This window comes from Anticarsia gemmatalis, chromosome Z (genome assembly GCF_050436995.1).
Source record: "Anticarsia gemmatalis isolate Benzon Research Colony breed Stoneville strain chromosome Z, ilAntGemm2 primary, whole genome shotgun sequence".
NCBI lineage: Eukaryota > Metazoa > Arthropoda > Insecta > Lepidoptera > Erebidae > Anticarsia > Anticarsia gemmatalis.
Window position 1 is genome coordinate 8,590,370 of NC_134776.1, and position 22,566 is coordinate 8,612,935.

Sequence of the window (22,566 nt, forward strand, 5' to 3'; positions counted from 1 at the left end):
ATTAAAAGTAAGTACTGATAAATTAGAACCTCCCTTTTTTTTAATAAACCTACATGCATAGGTACAAATATATTTTCTTTTTAATCTATAGATACCTATTTAATGCCCTGCAATCCGTGAAATCCTCTAAACATTGTTAGGTCACTTTTTCGATACGATAAATAAATACTAGTGGGCTCGATTCTAACTTGTATAGGAATTAAATTGTTAGACATCTTAAATTTTTTGGCAACACTTGTATCTCGGGGACTTGATTAACTTAGGTACAAACACCGGACATCAAGCACATTATTATATATATTATATATGTACATCACACGTAGGTGTATGTTAGTTCCGTCATCCATGTAAACATCTAGACACGCGAAAGCGTGTCAGCCAAGTTCAAGCTAAAATGTAAGTACTTAAAACAAGACTAATTCCGTGTGGGAAAAGAATTCGTGACTCTGCACGCAGTGAAACATGCGTAGCGACCAACTTTATTCTTGTACCATGGACTCCAAAAATGACTCTTCTATACTAGATTTTTATTGGCACTAAGTATAAGTATTAAAATGTAAGTTTGTATACTAAGTAGGTACCTTATTCAATTAACCGGGAAATCTTACTTTAAGGCCTGAGAAATCAGAAATGTTATATTTTTCTTATTTATCTTCTCAGCTCAATAAATAATTCTAGTAAAACGGAAGTGGAAACATCAAGTTGTTTACACAAGTAAATGTGACGAATAAAATATGAATTGTGTACAAAAACTGTTGACCCGGATCAGTGAGCGTTAGTATAAGTTGTTAGACTACCTGACTATCCGAGGTCTCTTCGCACGATGGGATTAACGTGATTTCCGTTGACATTATTTAGTGCTAATAACGATATATTTTTAGTTGAAAAAAATCTACACATTTTTTTATAAAGATTTGATGTACATATTTTTATAGAAGGCGCGCGTTTTCAAATTATTGTATCCATACTAATATTATAAATGCGAAAGTAACTCTGTCTGTCTGTCTGTCTGTCTGTCTGCTACTCAATCACGTCTAAACTACTGAACCAATTTGCATGAAATTCGGTATGGAGATATTTTGATACCCGAGAAAGGACATAGGCTACTTTTTACCCCGGGAAAATGACGCATTTCCCGGGAAAATTCAGAAAATTCAACGAAGTCGCGAATTGAATTAACAAAATTCTGTTGCCATGGCAACTGTTTTAATGGCGGATATGTCTTAGCGCGACTTCGTTATACTAAGAGATATAAATAATTTTGAGAATATTTTTGGTGGAAAAAAAGCATATTTTATATCATCACGCTACGACCAATAGGAGCAGAGTAGGTAACAGTAAAAAGTGTTACAAAAACATGGAAAATTCTGACCCATTCTATCTTATGTGACGCAAGCGAAGTTGCGCGGGTCAGCTAGTTAATAATAAAGATCTGCTATGTAAAGTAACGATTAAAACTTAGATTTAAAAAAGAGAATGGAATGATATTTGTTTTGGGTAATTCAAATCAATTTTAAATGAGAAATAGAAGTCGACAAAACAACTCATTCGCTCAATATGTTGCGTTTTGGTTTAAGTTTACGGATAAATAACTCTGAAAAACTTTATGCAATTGTTCTTTTTTTCAAAGCATTTCCAAAGTCACCCGCACAATTTTGCTGTTCTACAGAGATTATTATTTTTGCCATTTACAACAAGTTCCCGGAATAATCATTCACTCTCTTTCTAGCTGAAATTAATCATACATTTCAGCGTTTTGACACCGCAGGGACTTCTTTAAGTATTTACCTAGTATGTTGTTACATCTTGTGACCATTAATTTATTTATTTATGGTTCGCCTACAATTGTTACACTTTTCTTACATAGGTAAACATACACAGGAAAAATAGGATAAGTATATGTGTACAATATTAATCGGCAAACACAACATGCATAGAAGACAGATTACAAACTATCAATGATCCAGTACTTTCAATAAAAATTTTATATTAGATATAAAGTGACCCAATTGTTAAAATCTAATTCAAATCGAATGTTTGTCATAATCGAGTCTGTTGTGAACTTGGTTCTTGAAATTTTTAATCAATTTATTTTAATCAAATATAATCCACATTATCAATGTAGACACGTTGAAAAATTGAAGAAGCACATACTACAAAATCAAATTTAAAAGTATATTTTAAAAGGTAATTGATAAATACGTATTCCGTGAATAATTTAAGCGTCTACTGATTGTCTTTATCGATATCAAGCTATTGTTATAGCAGCAACAGAAATACATCGTAAAAAAATTCTCTAACATGAGATACAGCCTGGTTACAGACTGACAGAATGACAGATAGTGGAGTCTCAGTAAAAGAGTCCTTAACTAGTCATTCAAAGTAAACATGCCGACAATACTCGTGCAGGTAGGTACTGTGAAAGTGATTTGGTGGAAACTAATAAAGATTAACGATGCGGCAAAATGCACTCAAAACTTTCAGGCAACGCTTTTAGGATGATGCAGATTTTGACACTAGTTTGTTAGCGCAGAAACTTTCATTATGTATTCTGTAGCACAGTTAAAATAGCAAATCTGGTAGAAATTATTTTTCGTCTCTCGGCTAATTAAACAATAAGGTAAGTTTAAAAAGAACTGCATCAAACCAACAACAACAAACATTTTGTATCTATTTTTCGCAAAGGCTTGCCTTGAAACTTCCTCTAGAATATCTGTACCTATTGGTAAAAAACCGTTCAGAAGTTTTTGACTTTATTGGGAATAAATATATAGGTACGTATTATGCAAACACATTGCTGGACTTTGTAATGTACCTAATAAAGTGATTGTCCTGAAATAGCTACATGGTAGTCTTCAACAGCAATCGGACAATCACTGGGTCGACTCTAAAAATTTCAATATGCAGTCGACTGAAGCCACGTAGGTATTCACTTGTTACAGTCATGTTGTTGCTGTTTGGGCTCTTTCTCGGTACCTAGTTTAAAATCATTAAAGTAGTGGGACTTTTGTAACACAGCTACAGGGTGGCAAAAATATTATGTGTCCACTCCAACCAGCTGGTGACTCACATCCGATTAGAAATCATCGATCAAATGTGATTCGAGCTCTCCAATCGTATTTTAAATTCAAATTAGTTCATATCCTTAAGCAGGTCTGGCTAAAATCGTTATAATCTGAATCTAAAAATGCAATAAGGCAGTTCTATCTTGAAACTGATTCCGAACTGACCTACTCGTGAAATCGAAATTTCGTAAAATATTGAAGCTGTCCGTTTATTACCTCTCTGTATTCTATGTTGACACTGAGTAAGCAGTATCGGATAAGCATGTCTCATATTATTCTCCCATAGTTCGACCAATATTTTATAGTGGAAAGAATTGATAAAAATTTCAAGGAATACCTACTTATTCGTTTTCATTGAATGTAGAAAAGTCTGTGTACATTTCAGCTCGAATCATCGCCTACTAGCAACGCTGGGGTTACGGCGTAGCAGCTACACAAAGGCACACCATTGACCGTTGGTTGACGCCAAGCAGTCTGCAAGCAGTTGCTGGAGCTGGACAGATCCATTTCGATACCTACTGATAAAGTTACGAAGCTCCGCTTGATTTGACTAACCTTACAAATGGTGGTAAGCCAGCCGACAGTCGCCAAATTGCAGATTTAATGTAGAACTTGAACGTGTTTGCCTTTTTCAGCGCCAATTACTTATATTTTCTGATGCAGTTTTTTTTTATTTTTACATTTAATTGCGATGGTGAAACATAAAAAGTAGGTAGGATATTCCTACCTACTTATGTTTCACTACCGCGAACAGCTCTAAAAAGTCTCACTAGTTGATTGTACGGTCCGATATTATCGAAAAGAATTTATTTTTTTACCAAATATAAAAATCATACATCGACAAATATCGCATATCAGATATCTACTTATTACTTACTAACAACACATTGGAAGCGTATTACCTAATAGAAAATGAAAAGACCGGACTTGCTCTACAGAGACGAATAAATTGCTTTTAGTGATTACTTAATGCACAATACGAATACCAAGCAGAGCCATCTATAACGGACTTTTATAAATTAAAAAGCTGTGGTTTGTGTATTGATAATAGCGTCATCTAGCGTAATTTTTTAAAAACTTTATCCCAATAACACCAAAATTTTGGTTGGAGTACGTATAAATATTAACAATTTGCGATAAAAAATCCCTATTCTAAATAATACAAAATAAAATCTAAATAGATTATTATCAGTTTTGTTTTTCAGAGCATTCATCTATGCTTCACTGGCACTGACATTTAACCTCAAAAAGTCAAACTTCGACTTACCGTTTGTTTACATTTTTTGGGACGCCGTTGACAACGAACCGTAAATATCAAACATTGAAGCGATTGATGTATGAAATTGGGCAATATGCGGCTATTATAGCATGCGGTCTTGTTCAACTCACGCATTAAGTTTTATTTAATCAACTTTATAAGTTTATCAAGATGAGGACGGTGCCAAAGTGGGTAAATAAAATACATGAAGCTGACAAAGTTGAGTTTTCCAGGTGAGAAAGCTGTTTAGTTATTAAAAATCTACATAATTTATACATGCCGGCAGTCATATTGATCTATGCTCTATATGTGTAATATTAAATGCTTCTCACCATTTAGATACACAATGGATTCCTTGGCTTAATATGGATAGTGAAATAATATATTTCTATACAGAAACGAGTTACTTTGCAATGATAATTGCCTACATTGCTAATAAGTCCTTTTTCCAGAACCAGAACAGATCCAGCCTTTCTTAAAATGTATTATTCCTCATTTGAATACTCTTTTTAGATTCTAGGCTCTTCCAAATGTAAACATCAAAGATTTTTATTTTGTAGCTTTATTTAAATTAGTTACTACAACAGGTTTAGTAATGGTGCAATTAACATGAGTGCATGTAGCTTTATTCTTATCCTAATTAATACATGATCTCTCTATATAAGAATTAGGATTAGGATAGGATAAGTAAGAAATTATGTAATTAAACTGAATTTGAGTAGGATTAACTTTTTAAATTTTGTATAAGTATTTGATGAGCAAATAGAAGAATTACCTTACATACCCCATTGTGATTAGCTGATGTAGATTTATAAAATAAAGTGTCCTCCCCACATCTGTGTGTTTGCAATAAACCGAAAATATGCCAAAAAGATTTCCATGCATTCTTTCAAATAGATATGTGATTACAGAGAAGGCTTTTAGTGAATAATTTATGAAAGACATGTGTAAAATAACTTTCTCTAATAGGAGGCTCTATAGCAAAAAGATTTTAACTATTATATTATAATAATGAATTACTTTTACTATATTTTCATATAACTTGTTTCTTTTCAGTGTGCACACAATATGCTTTAGTCCAGATGGGTCCCAGCTGGTGATTGGTGCTGGTGAGAAAGTGATGGTATATGATCCTCGTGATGGAGCCCTTGTACAGTTACTACAGGCACACAAAGGTGCAGTGCATGCTGTTGCATATTGCGGAGATGGCAAGAAGTTCGCCAGTGGAAGTGCTGATAAAAATGTCATCATATGGACCTCTAAAATGGAAGGAGTGTTGAAATACTCGTAAGTTGTAATTCCTGTCACTTGCTGGCTTCATAAACGAATGTATTTTGGTATAAACTTTACTGAAAGCTGTCATGTTTGATTCCATTAGTTGACTTTATACAGTTGAATTACATGAAACATGAAAAGACAGTTGTGTAAAGATCATGTGTCCTGCAGGCTTATCATATATCTCTGTTGATAACTAGTGTATGTCAAGTTGATCTTTACTAGTTAGTACATTGCTGCTGTGATGTTAATTTTTAATCATTAAGATCGAAAAGAGGAAACAATGTCCAGCATTATGGCTTTCAAATAGTCATCAACTGAGATATGTGATAGTTACCCTGGGCTCAGGGAACTGAGAACAAGATATATTGTGATAGAAAGCGAGCTTATTCTTTTGAATAAAGGTTTTGTGCTCATTTGCGATTTTACAGTTCTTAATTTTTTTTTGTGCGTTTGTGCTGAGCGTACCCTCTTGTAAATATTTTCCAAGTTTGACTTTGTTTCTTTCAACAGTCACAGTGAGCCAATCCAGTGCCTTGCATATAACCCAGTGACTTTACACTTGGCGTCATGTGCTCTCTCTGACTTTGCGTTCTGGTCTGTGGATGTGAAAGCAGTGCAGAAGTACCGAGTCACTGGTCGCATCACTAGCTGTGCTTGGTCTCCGAGTGGCCAGCACTTGGCCATCGGATTAGCCAGTGGAGCTGTCTCTATTAGAGATAAGGTAAGCTTTAAACAGTTAGCTCTACATAACTTACTATAGTACTATGTGAGTCTACCATCTTAATGCAATGCTGAAATATGAATTACTACTGAATACTATAGGTATTAATTTCATAATTTAATTTACTCTGATACACTCAGATATATTACGACTTGAACTGTGCTCTGGAATATCCTAACTTGTTATATAGCACATAGATAGTATACATTTAGATCTATCTTGAATTATTCTGGGCTACCCAAACAAGTTTGCTAATATAAATTGCATAATAATATATTCTGTACATTTTATTCTCTTTTCTCCCCTGCAGTCTGGTGAAGAAACTCATAGAATAGTGCGTGAAGCGGCCGTATGGGCTGTAACCTTCTCCAAATCAACTCTGGTGGTCACTGACTGGAATGACATGCTTTCCTTCTACAATGTTCAGGGACAACAAACATTGAAAGATAGAAACATAGGTCAGTTATTTTATAATATTTCCTATTCAAGTTTACGTACCTATTAAAAAATATTTGTGGATGCGACTACTTAATATAAAATATTTGGCATTGGCAACTGTCTACGCTGAAGTATGTTTTGTGATGTTTATTGTAATTTGAAAATAATACAGATTTTTTGGGGATACCACCTATGCCCTGCAACTCTGCTTGCATATTTGATGTAGTTATTCATAAGAAGTGGTCTTCATATCTATGTCTAAAGTTAACTGCTTGCTAAAGACTTGGTTCATTTGTCTACGTGCGAAATTGCAACACACGGTTGTATTTTAAAAAGAAAACCTTTATTAATATAGTCAAATAACATAATTAAAAGCGTGAGCAATGAACATACAATTTACAATGCATGAGACGAGTGCAGTACACTACCTGTGAGAGGAAAAAAAGGATATTTCTGGATAGCAATGCTGTTGTCGATAGTCGATAGAGATACAGAATCGCGCTACTATGGGGAAAAGTGAGCTGATAAGAGATAGATAAAATATTAATTCTTTTTTTATTAATTTCAGGTATATCAGCGTTATCAGTGACGATGATCGGCGCGTTAGTCCTAGTGGGCGGTGTGGGCGGCTGGGCCGTCCTCACTTCCGAAGGTGTCCCTATACTCAGCACGCCGCAGGAGTGGGTCTGGGCTATTGCGCCTTCGCCGTCCTTCAATACTTTAGTAGGTTTCCTTTGAACAAACAAACAGTACTATTCTTGATAGTTTGTAGACCATGAATGAGGCTTTGGTTTTATGAGATTGTTGCCTGGTTAATTTGATGTTATGCTAATTGGTTCCAATTGAAAAAAAAACAATAAGTGAAGTGTATAGTAATTTTCTCCCAGTTTTCTTGTACCCTCGTAATTATCTAGACTAGAGTTTTGAAATGACTCTCTGATTTTAACCATTGCTGATTTTTGGTATCGCCTCTATTTTAAAGTCATGATAATGACGCCTGCATAAAGAACATTCCATGTAAATAACTGTCATACACAGAGAGGGAACGATAGGTATTATAATTATTATATTATAATTATTGCAGTGGTTACTCACCTTCTTTTATTTTATATCAATTCAAACAATCATATCCCTACTGAAAGATAAAAGCCATTACTTAAACTAGAGAAATCAAAGAAATAAAAGCTATAATCAAGTGCTAAATCATTTTTTTTTCTCTTTTCAGGCGGTGGCATGTCAAGACGGGACACTATGGTGTTACCAGATAGTGTTCAGCACAGTGCACGGGCTGTACCGCGAGAGGTACGCGTACAGAGAGAACATGACCGACGTGATCATACAACACCTCACCACCGGCAACAAAGTGCGCATCAAGTGCCACGACAGAGTACAGAAGATTGCCATCTATAAACATCGACTGGCTGTAAGTATTATTCACAATATCCATTCGGTAATTATGCCATTTTACTGTCTAACTTTCGGTTCTTTAGAAGTTGATAGAGAACCTTTTATTTTGTTAAGATTTCGTTAAACCGAATACGCAATAGTATACACTAATTTTGAAAGTTACATTCAAGTATAAGTTTTCATTCGAGTAAAATACGGAGCCTAATTCTTTTTTTTAACGACAACTCACGCACTAGTTATTGCTCTTGTGTCGCGGGGACTTTTTACAAACATACAAACAGCGGACATTATTTGTGTATCGCACAGATAATTGTCTTGTGTTGGAACCGAAACCACAACCTCCCTTACACTTAAACCTCTCCATGTATCACCAAGGGAGACAAAACACACAAAACACAAAAAAAACTGGTTTCGCTGAAACTGTCTATAAATACAAAAATAGACTAAAAAATATTTATTTAATGAATAATTGCATCATAGGAATTACCAGGATACAGGCATTAACCAGTTGTATACAACTGCATGCCTGCTAATAAATAATAATAATAAACTATCATGTGATAATGGACGGCCCCTTGTCTATATGAACAGGTGCAGTTGCCAGAGCGAGTGGTGGTGTACGAGCAAGGCGACGTCGAGGGCATGTTGTACAGAGTGAAGGAGAAACTGCCGCAGAGGACCGAGTGCTCGCTGCTCGTCGCCACTAGTGACGCTTTACTACTCTGCCAGGTACTACTGTCTTATATCTCTGGGTAATCGTAGCTAGTTATTAACGTCTATCGTATGGCTAGTGGGCAACCTAGATAAAAGCCTTTGAAATATTAGGTCGGGGAAAAAGTCTTTTCGCATTATAGTATGTATGAACTTGAAATACAAAAAAAAAATTGGCTTCAAGAATCACAAATGAGTACATGTTTCATTGAGTTTCTTTCAGTGAGCCCGTAAGGTTCCCATATATCGAGTTTTTTGTGTAGAGAAAAGATTTTATTACAAGTTCATACACACTATAATGCGAAAAGACTTTTTCCCCGACCGGGAACGTTTGTTATCTTAACTGACAACAACCGCCGCTTATTTTTAATGTGCCCTTCAAAGGAGACACTTAGTTCAAATGCCACTAAGTGACTACTCATATTCGGAATATCCGCGCTAAAAGTGCTTTACCTATTTATATGGTTAATCAACTATGAGCGTTTCGTAATTGTAGCAAATTCTGTTCAAATACCGAATACATTCATCGCAACGATTTCTGAAAAGTTTGACAAATAATAAAACAACTAATCTGCTGTTTAATCTATAACATAAAACAGAAATTCCTTTGAGCTTTCTGTTATAAATTTGGTATTAAACGTAGTTGCTAACCTACCTGCCACTTTTTCTTAAATCTTTGATGATTTAAAAACTTTATTTTATAGAGTTCTATGTAATAATTTCATTTTAATGAATTATTTTTTAACTTGTAATTATTAATTGCAGGACACAAAGCTGGCGATGATAGGCCGACGTATACCAAAGTCGTGGACAGTACCGGCGCCGATTCGTTACGTCAAGGTCACCACTATATACTTTGAAGAAGTGCTGTTGCTGGGGTTGCTCAACGGTCAGGTAAGATCAAAGATTTATATTACATACTTTACTAATCGAAACGTTTAAATTTAATTTTCTTAAGCTTTGATAAGGCCCGATTTCCATTACCCGAGCAAGTGGATGTAAACTTATATTAACTGGTGGAGTTGTTTTCAACCTCAAGCATTAAGATTCCAATTATTAGATTAAAAAACAAATTTTGAAAATTTGGATTTATAAAACATTCAGACATTAAGGTATGTTGTACTGTTTTTAATTAAATATGGTTAGTAGCATTGATGTATGATTGCTTGTGTCAACTAGATATGGCAAGTGGAGCCTCGTAACGGAGGTTCTAAGATGGTGCTGCAGACGCCAGCGAGTGTCCGCTGTCTAGACGTGAGCGCGGCGCGGGCCCGTCTCGCTGTCGTCGACGAAGCGTCCGTGTGCCGCATCTACAATCTTAACACTGGAGAATTATTGTTCACGGTAAAAATATTTATTTTACTTTGAACCCAGTTATAGCTTATGGGATTAGCTTGCTTTAAGTGATGACGTTCTAATTATGTACCTAAATTGATTCCTTTCATAAAGAGGTCTGATTGATAATTGAGTGTCATTTTAAACTTCGAAATTAAAGCATGCAAAATGTTTATTCGGTGTTTTTGCCACTCATTTGATACCCTATTTTGCCTATGGGGCTTTTAATTAACTTGCGAGTCAGGGCGATGTGTATGACGTGTTCTGTGAAGTTAAGGAACAACCTTTTGGACTATAGGTTTTTCACTAACATTTGCATCAATACATTCATTACGCAAATTATATACCTGAAAAGAAATGCTATTCAAAGTGAAGGCAATTCAGTAAGTGTGTGTATTAAATTGTTATTTTCGTTTTTTAGGAGGAGAACATATCGTCAGTGTCGTGGAACTCGTGGTGCGATGAGATGTTGAGCTTGTCGGGCGGCGGCCTGCTCTCCATCAAGGTGGGCCACTTCCCGCCCGCCACGCAGCCGCTGGCCGGATCCGTTGTTGGGTTCCAGGTATTAAACTTATTTTAGTGGCTTTATACAGTATGTTTTAGGTGATCTTTTGAGCTGGAAAACCTTTAAAAAATCTTGCAAAACTCTGCTATGAAGTTAAAGTTAAGAAAGAAAGACGAGTACAACATTAATGGAGGTGATATCTGGGAAAAATATTTTTCTAAATATAAGTTTCAACTAAATTCAATCAACTGCATTTATATTTCATTTTATTTTTGTTAATATTCCACTATTTTTTATTAGAACCCATATAAATATTTATCATTGCGTTAATTTCAGGGTGGGCGCGTGTTCTGCTTGCAAGCGAACTCAATGCAAACTATAAACGTGCCGCTGTCTCATGCCGTGCATCAATTTATCCAACAGAAACAATTCAAGTAAGTGTTAAAAATATACACATTACAGTCAAGTCATACATATATTATACACAATATAGTGAAACTTATTAGATTATACTTTTTATGTTTTATTAGTTTTAAGGCACCTGTGTATACTAACTCAAAGCTTTCTTCAATAGCATTTAAATATAACATTATTGTTAGACTTTAGTTTAGTTTATTGTTTAAGTGAAACTTACGCCTCGTAATGTCGTCACTGGTACTCGGTCATCTTTTTATAATTACCATTTGATAGCTTTTGTGCCGACCGCACGCAACGTGGAATAAGGACGAGAGATCTGATTTTTAAACTGTAGTTTTTCTTGATTTCAGTGAAGCGTATGCCGTAGCGTGTTTAGGTGTGACGGCGTTGGACTGGGAACGTCTCGGGGTCGCCGCTCTCGAGGAGCTGGCTTTTGAAGTCGCCAAGAAGGCCTTTCAGCGGAGTGAGAATATCGTCTTCTTGACGCTTATTGACCATTTACAGGTAAACTAACTAATATTGTGCAGTATTATCCAATGTAGGATGATGTCGTCCTGGCCGATTCCGGCTACGGCGGCCACTTTCATTGAAACTAGCCAACTGTGCCGGACTTTGTTTATAGTGGCCAAGTGTGTGCACAATACACAGGTACACTCTCTGTTCTTTTACTCGCATAGTCTGGTGGGACGGCTAAGCCGACACGACCAGAGAAAGGTCAGGCGCAGGACCGACGGCTTTACGTACTCTCCGAGGCACGGAGTCCAATCCAAATCCAATGTATAGAATGAGTCTTCAAGTTTGAGGCTGCTTTTGTGGCGCGGTCGGTATTGTATGCGACTGCCGCCGTAGCCGAATATTGGCCAGGACATTATTATCATTATTACCCTTCAAGTGTACAGTGGTTATAATAAGTTTTGACACGTATATTGGCCAAGTTTCAAGTCCACATTGACGATATTCGTGTTTGTTGTGTTGCTTATACAGTGACAAACTTCTGGTGGGCTATAGGCGAAACAAACTTTTGCATTGAAGACGGGTTAATCCTTAGTTACACGTTAAATTGATACTATATTGAAAGCGCAAAGATACTTTACACGTATTGCTTTGAACGTCAGATTAGATAAAATTTCAGCTTTAATTTGATGCGGTCACTTGATTTTATTAAATCACTTATCAACGTCAACTACATTTATAAATTTTACGCACTAGTATTTTACCTGACGTGGTGCTGATTGCTGCCTCAGTAAACTGTTTGTAAATAAATATTAGTACAAAGATAGAAAGTGGGTACTAAATGTGGTGAAAATGTTTTTTTTTTTTTTCTTTCTTAAAAAAGACAACTCCCGCACTAAGAATTGCTCTTGTGTCGCGGGGACTTTTACAAACATACAAACAACGGACACAAAGCACAACCAGACCCGAAACAATTATTTGTGGATCGCACAAATAATTGCTCCGTGTGGGAATCGAACCCACGACCTCCCGACGCAGTGGTATCGGCGTGGCGACCTAAACCACTGCGCCACGGAGGCGCAGTGGTTTAGGTCGCCACCAATGTTAAAGGTTAGAGAAACCTACGAAGGCAGCTGATATCGTTATAATATTTTCTTGGAAGTGGTACATTAAGATCAATATTAAAGTTTATATATATTATATTTGTGAATATAGGAGCGCTTTGAAGCGGGAGAGAAGCGCGCGGTCGTGCTGGGCGAAGTGCTGGCGTACCGCGGACGATACGCGGACGCGGCGCGCTCGTTCCGGAGCGTGGGACGAGACGAGCGCGCGCTCAACCTATACGTCGACCTTAGAATGTTCAACAAAGCACAGGTAACTTTACAATTTATATTTTAACAAGTATTCAAGATATCTAAGGTGCTTCTCGGACAACGGAAAACTGAAATAGTAATTTTTAAAAGCTGTTGAAAGGTCTCTGTTATAAAAATACGAGTTTAACTTATTGTATTTGCTATTTACTTTTCTTCCTATCGTATGGTTAGTGGTGAATCTAGAGTCAAAGTTGTTCAAGCCGCCCGAAGGCCTTTCACGTGGCCTAACGACTTATCTTAATTGACAACCACCGGAATCGACGTGTTTCGTGCCCTCCGAAACACGGAGATGTCCCATTTAAATACCACCATCCGGTCATTCATCTGTGGAATGACCGCGCCAAGGTTTGCTTAACCCACAGAACGTTTACCGACCGGTGAGCACAACTGGCTACGGGCGTCTCAAATTCTGTATTTGACTAAAAATGCTGTAATATTTTCGCAGGAGTTTGTAGGCGAGGGTGAGGGTCTGGCGGCGCTGGCTCGTCGCCGCGCGGAGTGGGCACGACACGTGAACGAGCCGCGCGCCGCCGCCGAGATGTACCTGGCCGCGGGCGACGTCAAGCGAGCCGCGCAACTCATGGCTGAGACCGGCAGGAAAGACATGTATGTATCAACACCAGCAAGATTTATTTAGCTAAATATAACTCATATTGTTAGTAACAATTGAGTGACAGCAATGTCTCGTGTAGGTGTAGTCGAATTGATAGTTATCATGTCGCATGTAAAGTTTAAAAATACATATTATAAGTAAGTCCATATTACAGTGTGTCCGATTTAATGTAAAACAGGCTGAATTACAGACATAATTAGGTATAATCAATAGAATTGCTATTCAAATATTTTTGAGAGCTAGATATACAGGGTGTCCCGAAACTCAACGATAATCCGAGACAGGATGAAAAGCCAAGTCATACCGGTTGTAGGAAAAATTAAACAAAAAATCCATATCACTTAGTTCAGCAATAATAGACATTTTTCAAAAAAGTTGAAATTCCACACCCTTGCTCGCATTTTCAAGTCCTGTGGTCACCAATGTCACAATTTCGGTGTGTTTTTTTGAATTTCGTAATCTTCATTAAGTATGCTATTAATCGTAAAACAAATTTATGCACAAAACATTGTTAATTTCATAAAAAAAGTTAAGTTTTAGTGAGTCATGGTTCACAAAAATATCGTTAGTTAACTTTGACGCTTCATATTGAAAAAAAAAGTACTACACTGCCCTTGGCAAGTTATTTCAAAAGTTGGCGCATTTAATCAAGATTTCAAAATGGTGCAACACTTGCCACTTTTCTTTCCATTACAAATGTTATTTTTATTTGAACGAAGAGTATCCTCGCAGACGGATCGGACGCAGTAGTTCAATTTTATGACCTCCTCGTCCCCCGATCAAAATCCAGTAGATATTTTTGGCTGGGAATGCATAAAAGAAATAGTCTATTCGAAATCTATACAAAATCTAACAGAACTTCGCCAAAAAATTGACACAGCGTCAGAGGAAATAAATGCAAGGAATTTTGCTTGACTGGTGCAAAGATCTTTTGTACGCCGTTGCAGAGCCTGTATTCGTGACAGAGGAAAGCAATTATTTTTAGTAAAGAGGTAATTGAGTCATTCCATAACCAATATTTAATGTAAAAAATTTATAAGGTAATAATAATTAAAAAAAAAACAATGAACGAACCATCATTCTTATTTAATTATTCGCCTTAAACTAAAGTAATCCGAATTGTTATCCTCTGGCACGAATACAGGTTCTGCAACGCCTTACAAAAGACCTTTGCACCAGTCAAGCAAAATTCCTTGCATTTATTTCCTCTGACGCTGTGTCAATTTTTTGGCGAAGTTCTGTTAGATTTTGTATTGATTTCGAATAGACTTTTTCTTTTATGCATTCCCAGTCAAAAATATCTACTGGATTTTGATCGGGGGACGAGGAGGTCATAAAATTGAACTACTGCGTCCGATCCGTCTGCGAGGATACTCTTCGTTCAAATAAAAATAACATTTGTAATGGAAAGAAAAGTGGCAAGTGTTGCACCATTTTAAAATCTTGATTAAATGCGCCAACTTTTGAAATAACTTGCCAAAGGCAGTGTAGTACTTTTTTTTTCAATATGAAGCGTCAAAGTTAACTAACGATATTTTTGTGAACCATGACTCACTAAAACTTAACTTTTTTTATGAAATTAACAATGTTCTGTGCATAAATTTGTTTTACGATTAATAGCATACTTAATGAAGATTACGAAATTCAAAAAAACACAGCGAAATTGTGACATTGGTGATCACAGGTCTTGAAAATGCGAGCAAGGGTGTGGAATTTCAACTTTTTTGAAAAATGTCTATTATTGCTGAACTAAGTGATATGGATTTTTTTTTTTATTCTTCCTAGAACCGGTATGACTTGGCTTTTCATCCTGTCTAGGATTATCGTTGAGTTTTGGGACACCCTGTATATAATATTTCTATGACAAACTTTAACTAGCATCAATTTTTATTTCAGGTTGATAGAACTGGCACGTAAACTGGATAAGGGCTCCAGTGAGTCTCTGCGGCATGTCGCCGAAGCATTAGTGAAGGCGGAGGAGCCGGCGACCGCAGCCGACGTCTATCAACGACTCGGCGACTATATGTAAGAACAAACACAAGTATTGTACATCAAATACTAGGCCTGTTAAAATTGTTATACATGCAGTGACAGGACAGACGCAGTATCGAGGGCTCTATGTGTTCTCAGAGGCATATCAGGAAGTCTCATGAAGGAAGTTTATGACCTCAATTTGTTAACAGAAAACAAGAACATACTTTTTTGCCCGGGATTTGAACTTCGAAGCCTGTGAGTGGCAGTCGCAAATACTACCTGCGGTGCCACGAAAATTTAAAATAAAGATTCAAAACGGCACTACATTTTTAAAAGTATTCAAATTTTGGATGCTTTTAGATATCAAATATTTTTTCTAAATTAGGTTGTTGATTTATTATCTGGACGTTTGTTCACCAGTAAAAGTTGGCATACAATATACTTAGCTTTTTATGTTTTACTAGCTGACCCGCGCAACTTCGCTTGCGTCACATGAGTCATGAGAGAGAATGGGTCAACTTTTTCCCCGTTTTTGTAACATTTTTTTACTGGCACTCTGCTCCTACTGGTCGTAGCGTGATGATATATAGCCTACTAGCTGACCCGCGCAACTTCGCTTGCGCCACATAAGAGAGAATGGCTCATAATTTTCCCCGTTTTTGTAACATTTTTTACTGTTACTCTGTTCCTATCGGTCGTAGCGTGATGGTATAAAATATGCTTTTTTCACGAAAAATATTCTCAAAATTATTTATATCTCAAAATATAACGAAGTCGCGCTAAGGCATATCCGCCATTAAAACAGTTGCCATGACAACGGAATTTTGTTAATTCAATGTCATTATAATTTTGATTATTCGCGACTTCGTACGCCACCTGAATTTTCCCGGGAAATGCGTAATTTTCCCGGGGTAAAAAGTAGCCTATGTCCTTTCTCGGGTATCAAAATATCTCCATACCAAATTTCATGCAAATTGGTTCAGTAGTTTAGGCGTGATTGAGTAGCAGACAGACAGACAGACAGAGTTACTTTCGCATTTATAATATTAGTATGGATAACCTTCCTCGATAAATGGGCTATCTAACACTGAAATAATTTTTCAAATCGGATCAGTAGTTTCTGAGATTAGCGCGTTCAAACAAACAAACAAACAAACAAACAATCAAACAATCAAACAATCAAACAATCAAACAATCAAACAAACAAACAATCAAACAAACAAACAAACAAACAATCAAACAAACAAACAATCAAACAAACAAACAATCAAACAAACAAACAAACTCTTCAGCTTTATAATATTAGTATAGATAATATTTTGTTTTCAGCAAAGTAGCCCAGTTAGCGGTTGCGGCCGGTGAATGGTCCCGGGCGTTCGCACTCGCTCGAGAACATGCTGAGTGCAAGAGAGAGGTCTACTTGCCGTACGCGCATCGAATGGCACAGGAAAACAAATTTGTTGATGCACAGAAAGGTGATTGTTTATGCTAAAACATCAAACACGAAGACAATAGTGCTGACAGTCTGTAGCGTTGTGGTGTGGTGTCGACATTAGCCTGTGCTTTGTGCCAAGAGTGTTATTTTTGTAATGAATAATTAGAATTTTCCACAAATTGTTTTTCGATTCTTGACGTACTTAGTGTGTTTCTTACGTTTGTTAAAGTCCTCCCGACAAAAGAAGCTCCAGTGCCGTGGGTTTGCCCAGTTTTAGTCATATATGATAGTCAATAAGTGTAGGGCAGGTTTTGTCCTACCATACTAGGAATTAGGAAATGTTTGGACCTTTACCAATAAACCTCAAACCTGTTGCATATAAATAATAATTAATGTTTTAATATAATTTCAGCATACCACATGGCGGGTGAGACGGCGACAGCGATGCGTGTGTTCAGCATACTAGTAGGTAACGCGGTGGCCGAGGAGCGGTTCAGTGACGCCGGCTACTTGCACCACTTGCTCGCCACGCAGTGCCTCGACACCGCCGCCGCTACTAACAATGACAAGTAAGAAAGTGGCCAACAGGCTGACATTATGTCGCCTACCTTTAAATTGCAAAGAATCATGTTGGCGACTTGTAAACTGACAAAATTGCCGATAACAAGTCGTATACAGCTTATTCTTGGTGTGTAGATAACAAAATAAATTATTAATTTAAATTAATGGATTTAAGGTTTATATCCTGGTTAAAATAATGTAAAATCTAGATAAAAGTATCACATTTTATTTGTAACTGATCAATCTAATGTTCTGGAAAATATGTTGTATTTTCGTAAATTGTTATCGAAATATGTGAAAAAACTGGTCTTAATACGATGTGTTGGACTGTGTGTAAAGAACGCTGGAAAACGAAACTGGCCAATCAATACTAATGATGAAACGGTTATAAAACAGGGATCGCGATACATCGCTGCGTGCGTACATGAAGAACGAGCGTCTGGCGCGTATCTACCACGCATACGACACGGTGCACCGGTGCGTGCACGAGCCGTTCTCGCTCAGTCAGCCGGACGCGTTACTCAATGCTGCCAGATACGTCCTAGCGTTGATCGACGTCGAACCACCTCATGGCGTTTCCATGTTGTATCCTTTTATAATAACTTGCTTTATGTCAGTTTACCTGTGAGAATTCTGAATCGTGCAATAACTGTTGACGTTTCTACTTACTATAGATATATAGTGATAGATGTAAACTTCATTCTGATTATGATTTGGATGAAATTTTGTATCAATATAGTTTGACTATTAGTTTTGACTAATAAAAGTCTTGCTACTCTCATTATTTTAAAAACTAAAAGTATGATAAATTCAGCTTAAGTTTATTCTTAATGATTTATTAATAGTTAAACACGCTCAAAGCACATACTGTAGGATTGGAGCAGAGTACCAATAAAAAATGTTACAAAAACGGGGAAAAAATTCACCCATTCTCTCTTATTGGACGCAAGCAAAGTTGCGCGGGTCAGCTAGTATATAATATTCCTTATAACGTGTTCAGCTGCTTATATCTTTGTTTAGCAAAACAAGCGAAGTCTTTAAACGCAAATGCGTTGGCTCGACAAATGCTTGACAAAATATTAGGATTGCAGATACCGCAGAAATTTCAGGTAAGCCACATGAAAACAGATATTAGTATCCGAGCTTAAGACGGAAGCAATACTTTGACACCTGTCAAAAAGCTTTACGTATGTGATAGAGGAGTAGGCCCGCTTCCACCACTAGAAGATATGTATCAAATAGCCTATTGGTGGAATTTTATAGATTTGCTGTCAGCTATTTAGCAGATAGGTTATATGACAGTTATTTTTAAACTTTGAAACAGACCCTTAAACTGGTTTCGATATTGATCTTATCTATTGATAATGACGAATATAGTTTAATCTCATGAGTATTTATGGTAGATAAAAATGAATATATAAAGTTTTTTGGAAACTCAGACACCGATAAAGAGTTGCAAAATCACTTCCCTTTTTATAGTTAAGACATATTATGGGTGGCGAGGCGAACCTATTGGAACTTACCCGTTATTCTTCTTCTTATCGTATGGTTAGTGGGCAGTGGCTAACATAGTGTCAAAGTTGTTCTAGTCGCGCGTTTGACATGGCTTAACGACTGCTATACATATTGTTATATAACCTGATATTTAAAATATTTGTATGTATACAGGAGAGCGTAGAGCTATTGATGCTGAAGACTCGCGCGAGTACGAGCGAGTCGCGGGACGATGAGGTGGCGCCTCTGTGCTGGCGGTGTCGACGTCACGCACCGCCGCTCTGCGCCGCCCGGTGTCCGCACTGCAGGCACGTGCTCGCGCATTCACTAGCCACACATGGTAAATATTTCTTAATTAAGAATTAATATTGTAATTTTTGTCGTCTTTATGAGCACACGTCGTTTCTCGGATATAGAGAGGGTTAAGCCTTGAGTCACCTAAAGTCTCCTGACTGCCATTCAGACATGCAAGATGTCTTGACGATATCTTTCTTCGTCCTTGAATCATAGCCAACTATTATGGTTTTGGTCTTATTACATCTATCTATGTATGTTAAATTTTTAGTAAGAGGTTATTTAGATCACTATGAATTACATCTTATAAATCTCGGGCGTTGGTACCAATTAAAAAATGACGACTACTTAATATTACTGTGGTGACAATACAATGCCGCAATTACTATCTGTTCCGCCCGTTTAAGCCCAATATTGAGTATAAGCCTCCCACTACACTCCACGGTACGCTACTTGATATGGCGCTTGTCTCATTCATTGCAACCTTACACATTTAACAATGTCATCTTACTCTCTTTTCACAGAAGTGCTACCTCTAGTCCAGTTTGAACCGGCTGAAGGCATAACGTTCGAGGAAGCAATAGAGTTGATAGAACGCACGCCTTTGCCCGACACTACAAGCAAGGAGGACTCGGGCGGCGCCGAAGTGTTGCGGATAGACCACGACGTAGAAACATCCGACCCTTTCCTAGACAAGGTGGATGAGGTTAGTACTCATCGTCAAAAATATGTTTACACTATCACATCTTCAAAAGTCAAGTCATTCCATAGAGTGCTTCGCAAGGCACGTAAAAAGACGGCCCCGGTAGTTGTCAATGCAAATAGACCGAAGCAACGCCAGGCTTTGGGTGGCTTGAACAACTTAGACACTCAGTTGACCACAATCGTTCAATGATTTTATCACTGTACCTTTTTCCTACTTGTGAGCTTTTCTTGTTATTATTCGAGTATTCACATAAGGTATCTTATCACGAACGTAAATGTAGTAATTAATACGTTATCAACTGTTTATTATGTGCAGGAGGATGAAGTAGGCTTGGTGGTGTGCAGCCGCGGCGCTCTGCTGCAGCTCAGTCCGGCCAGCGTTGTGATCGTAGAACGGTCTCCGCTCAGGCCGCTCATGTACCGCAACATGCTGCCTGAACTACCTGCTACTGCTTGTCAACACTGTCACAATGTAAGTAATATACTTATTTGACACTATGGTTCGTGAAAACATATTTTTTTAAATATTGGAGGTGTTCGTTTATAACCTTTCTCTATTCTTTTTTGACATGGAGTAGGCCGTAAATATGCCGAATATTCTTGTGCCGTAGATCGACCGACATTTTGTAATGGATAGAGTTATGATAAGAAAAAAACGAAATCTATAAGGAATATTCGTTTTTGTTGAATATAGTGACGCCTCTGTGTTTTTTGTTTTCGTAAACTTCCGCTGGTCTGATTGCAAATATTTATATTATGTTCGGGGTGAGGAAGTGCGAGTAACAATGGGTTATTTCACTTACTCGTAAAAGGTTCATCCAAAATGCTTAGGCTATGTAATTTATTTTCATAAATAATGTTGATATAGATATATTCGTTCCCAACAAAAATACGAAACTGTGACGTCACTGTGTCGTATTTCGACTGGTAGTCAACTACCCTGTCAGGACAAGATTATATCGACCGTGAATGTAAAATTTATTCCACCTGCCAGTTTTTCATGTAATGCAATTTTTAGTAATAGCTACATTTTGTCACCAGTTATTTTACTTGGAAGATTTCGAGATACAGTTGGTGACGAAGGGGCATTGTCCTTTCTGCCGGCACCCCGTGGACGACACGCGAACGGATGAAGATGACACCGAAGACTCATTGTTCAATGACTCTACGTCGACGCCGGTCAGTCCAAGCACAGACCGAAGTACGTGGCAGTAGGACTAACATCAATATAAGAAGCAATCCACCAGATTGGTATGGAGCATTGAGTTGTACACCAAAAAAATTGGTAGCGAAAATATTTATTTGTATTTCATCACTTGGTTAGTTGCATTTGCATATTCTTGAGCGTCATTTAAGCCATGTGCTTTAGAAAGCCCTGTAAATTTTAACTTTTAGCGTTCAGTTTATTTGACATACTAATCTATTTATTTCATGTCTTTTTCAATGTCGAGGCAAATACCATTCGTTTATTCATTCCTTTGTTGGTGAGGAACCGAGTCAAAGGTGTTAAAACCGCGACATTCATTTTTTGGATTTCATTATTAGTGAGGAACCTAGTGTCATGTTCTTCAGGCAGCGTGAAGTTCTTTGACAAGGATTAAAGTCTGTTATTTTATTGACTATAACCCGGACCGACGCTTTACGTTCCCACTGAAGCAGGGAAACTCAACTCAAATACCACTATGTGGTAACTAGAGTAGCGGGCCAGCTAATATGCGACGAAATATATCATATTATTATCTAAAGGAAGTAAATGTACTTATTAAAAATCATTTAGGTCTCCAGACACTACACATTGTATAATGAGGTAGAGTACATTATTTACTATAGATAGATATACATAGATGATAGAGTACCCCTACATTATTAAGAGGACAATTCTCTATTTTAGAGAACGATTGACAATCCTATAGACTACAGGCCCATGTTAAAAAATTGATGGGTCATTTGAACCACCAGGTGACCTGTCTAGAACGATATAAGAGCATAAAATAATAAGATTCAGCACTATGCCGTCACTTGTAAGCTGTCCAACTGAGTGCAGGTCTTGGAAAGTACAGGTAGACTCAGTACATTTTGGTCACATATTTTTGTACGGCATTCTTACCACCGATAGATCCATTAAATTAATAATAAGAAAATGCACAGTGCCGTACAAAAATGGTGAGCCACGAAGTCGGTTTATTTTTTATTTTCCGACAATTACCGGGGTAAATTTGGTCATTTCATTTTGTACGGCATCTGTATCATACTATTTCAATAATGCTTTTAATCCATTATTCCGCAACGCCGTACAAAAATCTTGCGACAATGGTAAAAAATCGAGAGTTGCAACCCCCTCTCTTTCCGTAGTTCAGGGGGTGATTTGAAAAAGTACGGCATCGGTTCCAAAACATTATGTAGCACTCAAACGTACTATTAAAAGTAATGCCATCAAAAAATATTTTTTCCTTTGAATGTATATCAATAATTATCTTTATTTCATCGTATTTTTGATTTATAAAGCTGTAAAATCATTTGAACCTGTAC

At 37.1% G+C, this 22,566-nt stretch overlaps 1 protein-coding gene across 1 annotated transcript; it reads left to right on the forward strand.

Annotated features, from left to right (window-relative positions):
• The first annotated feature begins 4,363 nt into the window (after positions 1-4,363).
• Oseg1 (intraflagellar transport protein Oseg1) lies at positions 4,364-22,180 on the forward strand. The gene is made up of 23 exons (XM_076134836.1): positions 4,364-4,556; positions 5,380-5,610; positions 6,112-6,322; positions 6,633-6,780; positions 7,329-7,483; positions 7,986-8,183; positions 8,759-8,896; positions 9,644-9,772; positions 10,058-10,222; positions 10,635-10,775; positions 11,055-11,152; positions 11,486-11,639; positions 12,804-12,962; positions 13,407-13,567; positions 15,471-15,599; positions 16,878-17,023; positions 17,396-17,552; positions 17,941-18,129; positions 18,545-18,653; positions 19,213-19,378; positions 19,857-20,038; positions 20,354-20,509; positions 21,079-22,180. Exons 1-23 carry the CDS (start codon positions 4,495-4,497, stop codon positions 21,250-21,252), a joined length of 3,558 nt encoding a protein of 1,185 aa, XP_075990951.1. The 5' UTR covers positions 4,364-4,494; the 3' UTR covers positions 21,253-22,180.
• The last annotated feature ends 386 nt before the right edge of the window (positions 22,181-22,566 follow it).

What these genes read in the sequence shown, in the direction of transcription:
- Oseg1 (XM_076134836.1), top strand. Translation starts at nt 4,495, where the DNA reads ATGAGGACGGTGCCAAAGTGGGTAAATAAAATACATGAAGCTGACAAA. An exon ending in GAGACCGGCAGGAAAGACAT is followed by an intron (nt 13,568 to 15,470) that starts GTATGTATCAAC and finishes TTTTTATTTCAG; the next exon opens with GTTGATAGAACTGGCACGTA. An exon ending in CCTCATGGCGTTTCCATGTT is followed by an intron (nt 18,130 to 18,544) that starts GTATCCTTTTAT and finishes TAACGTGTTCAG; the next exon opens with CTGCTTATATCTTTGTTTAG.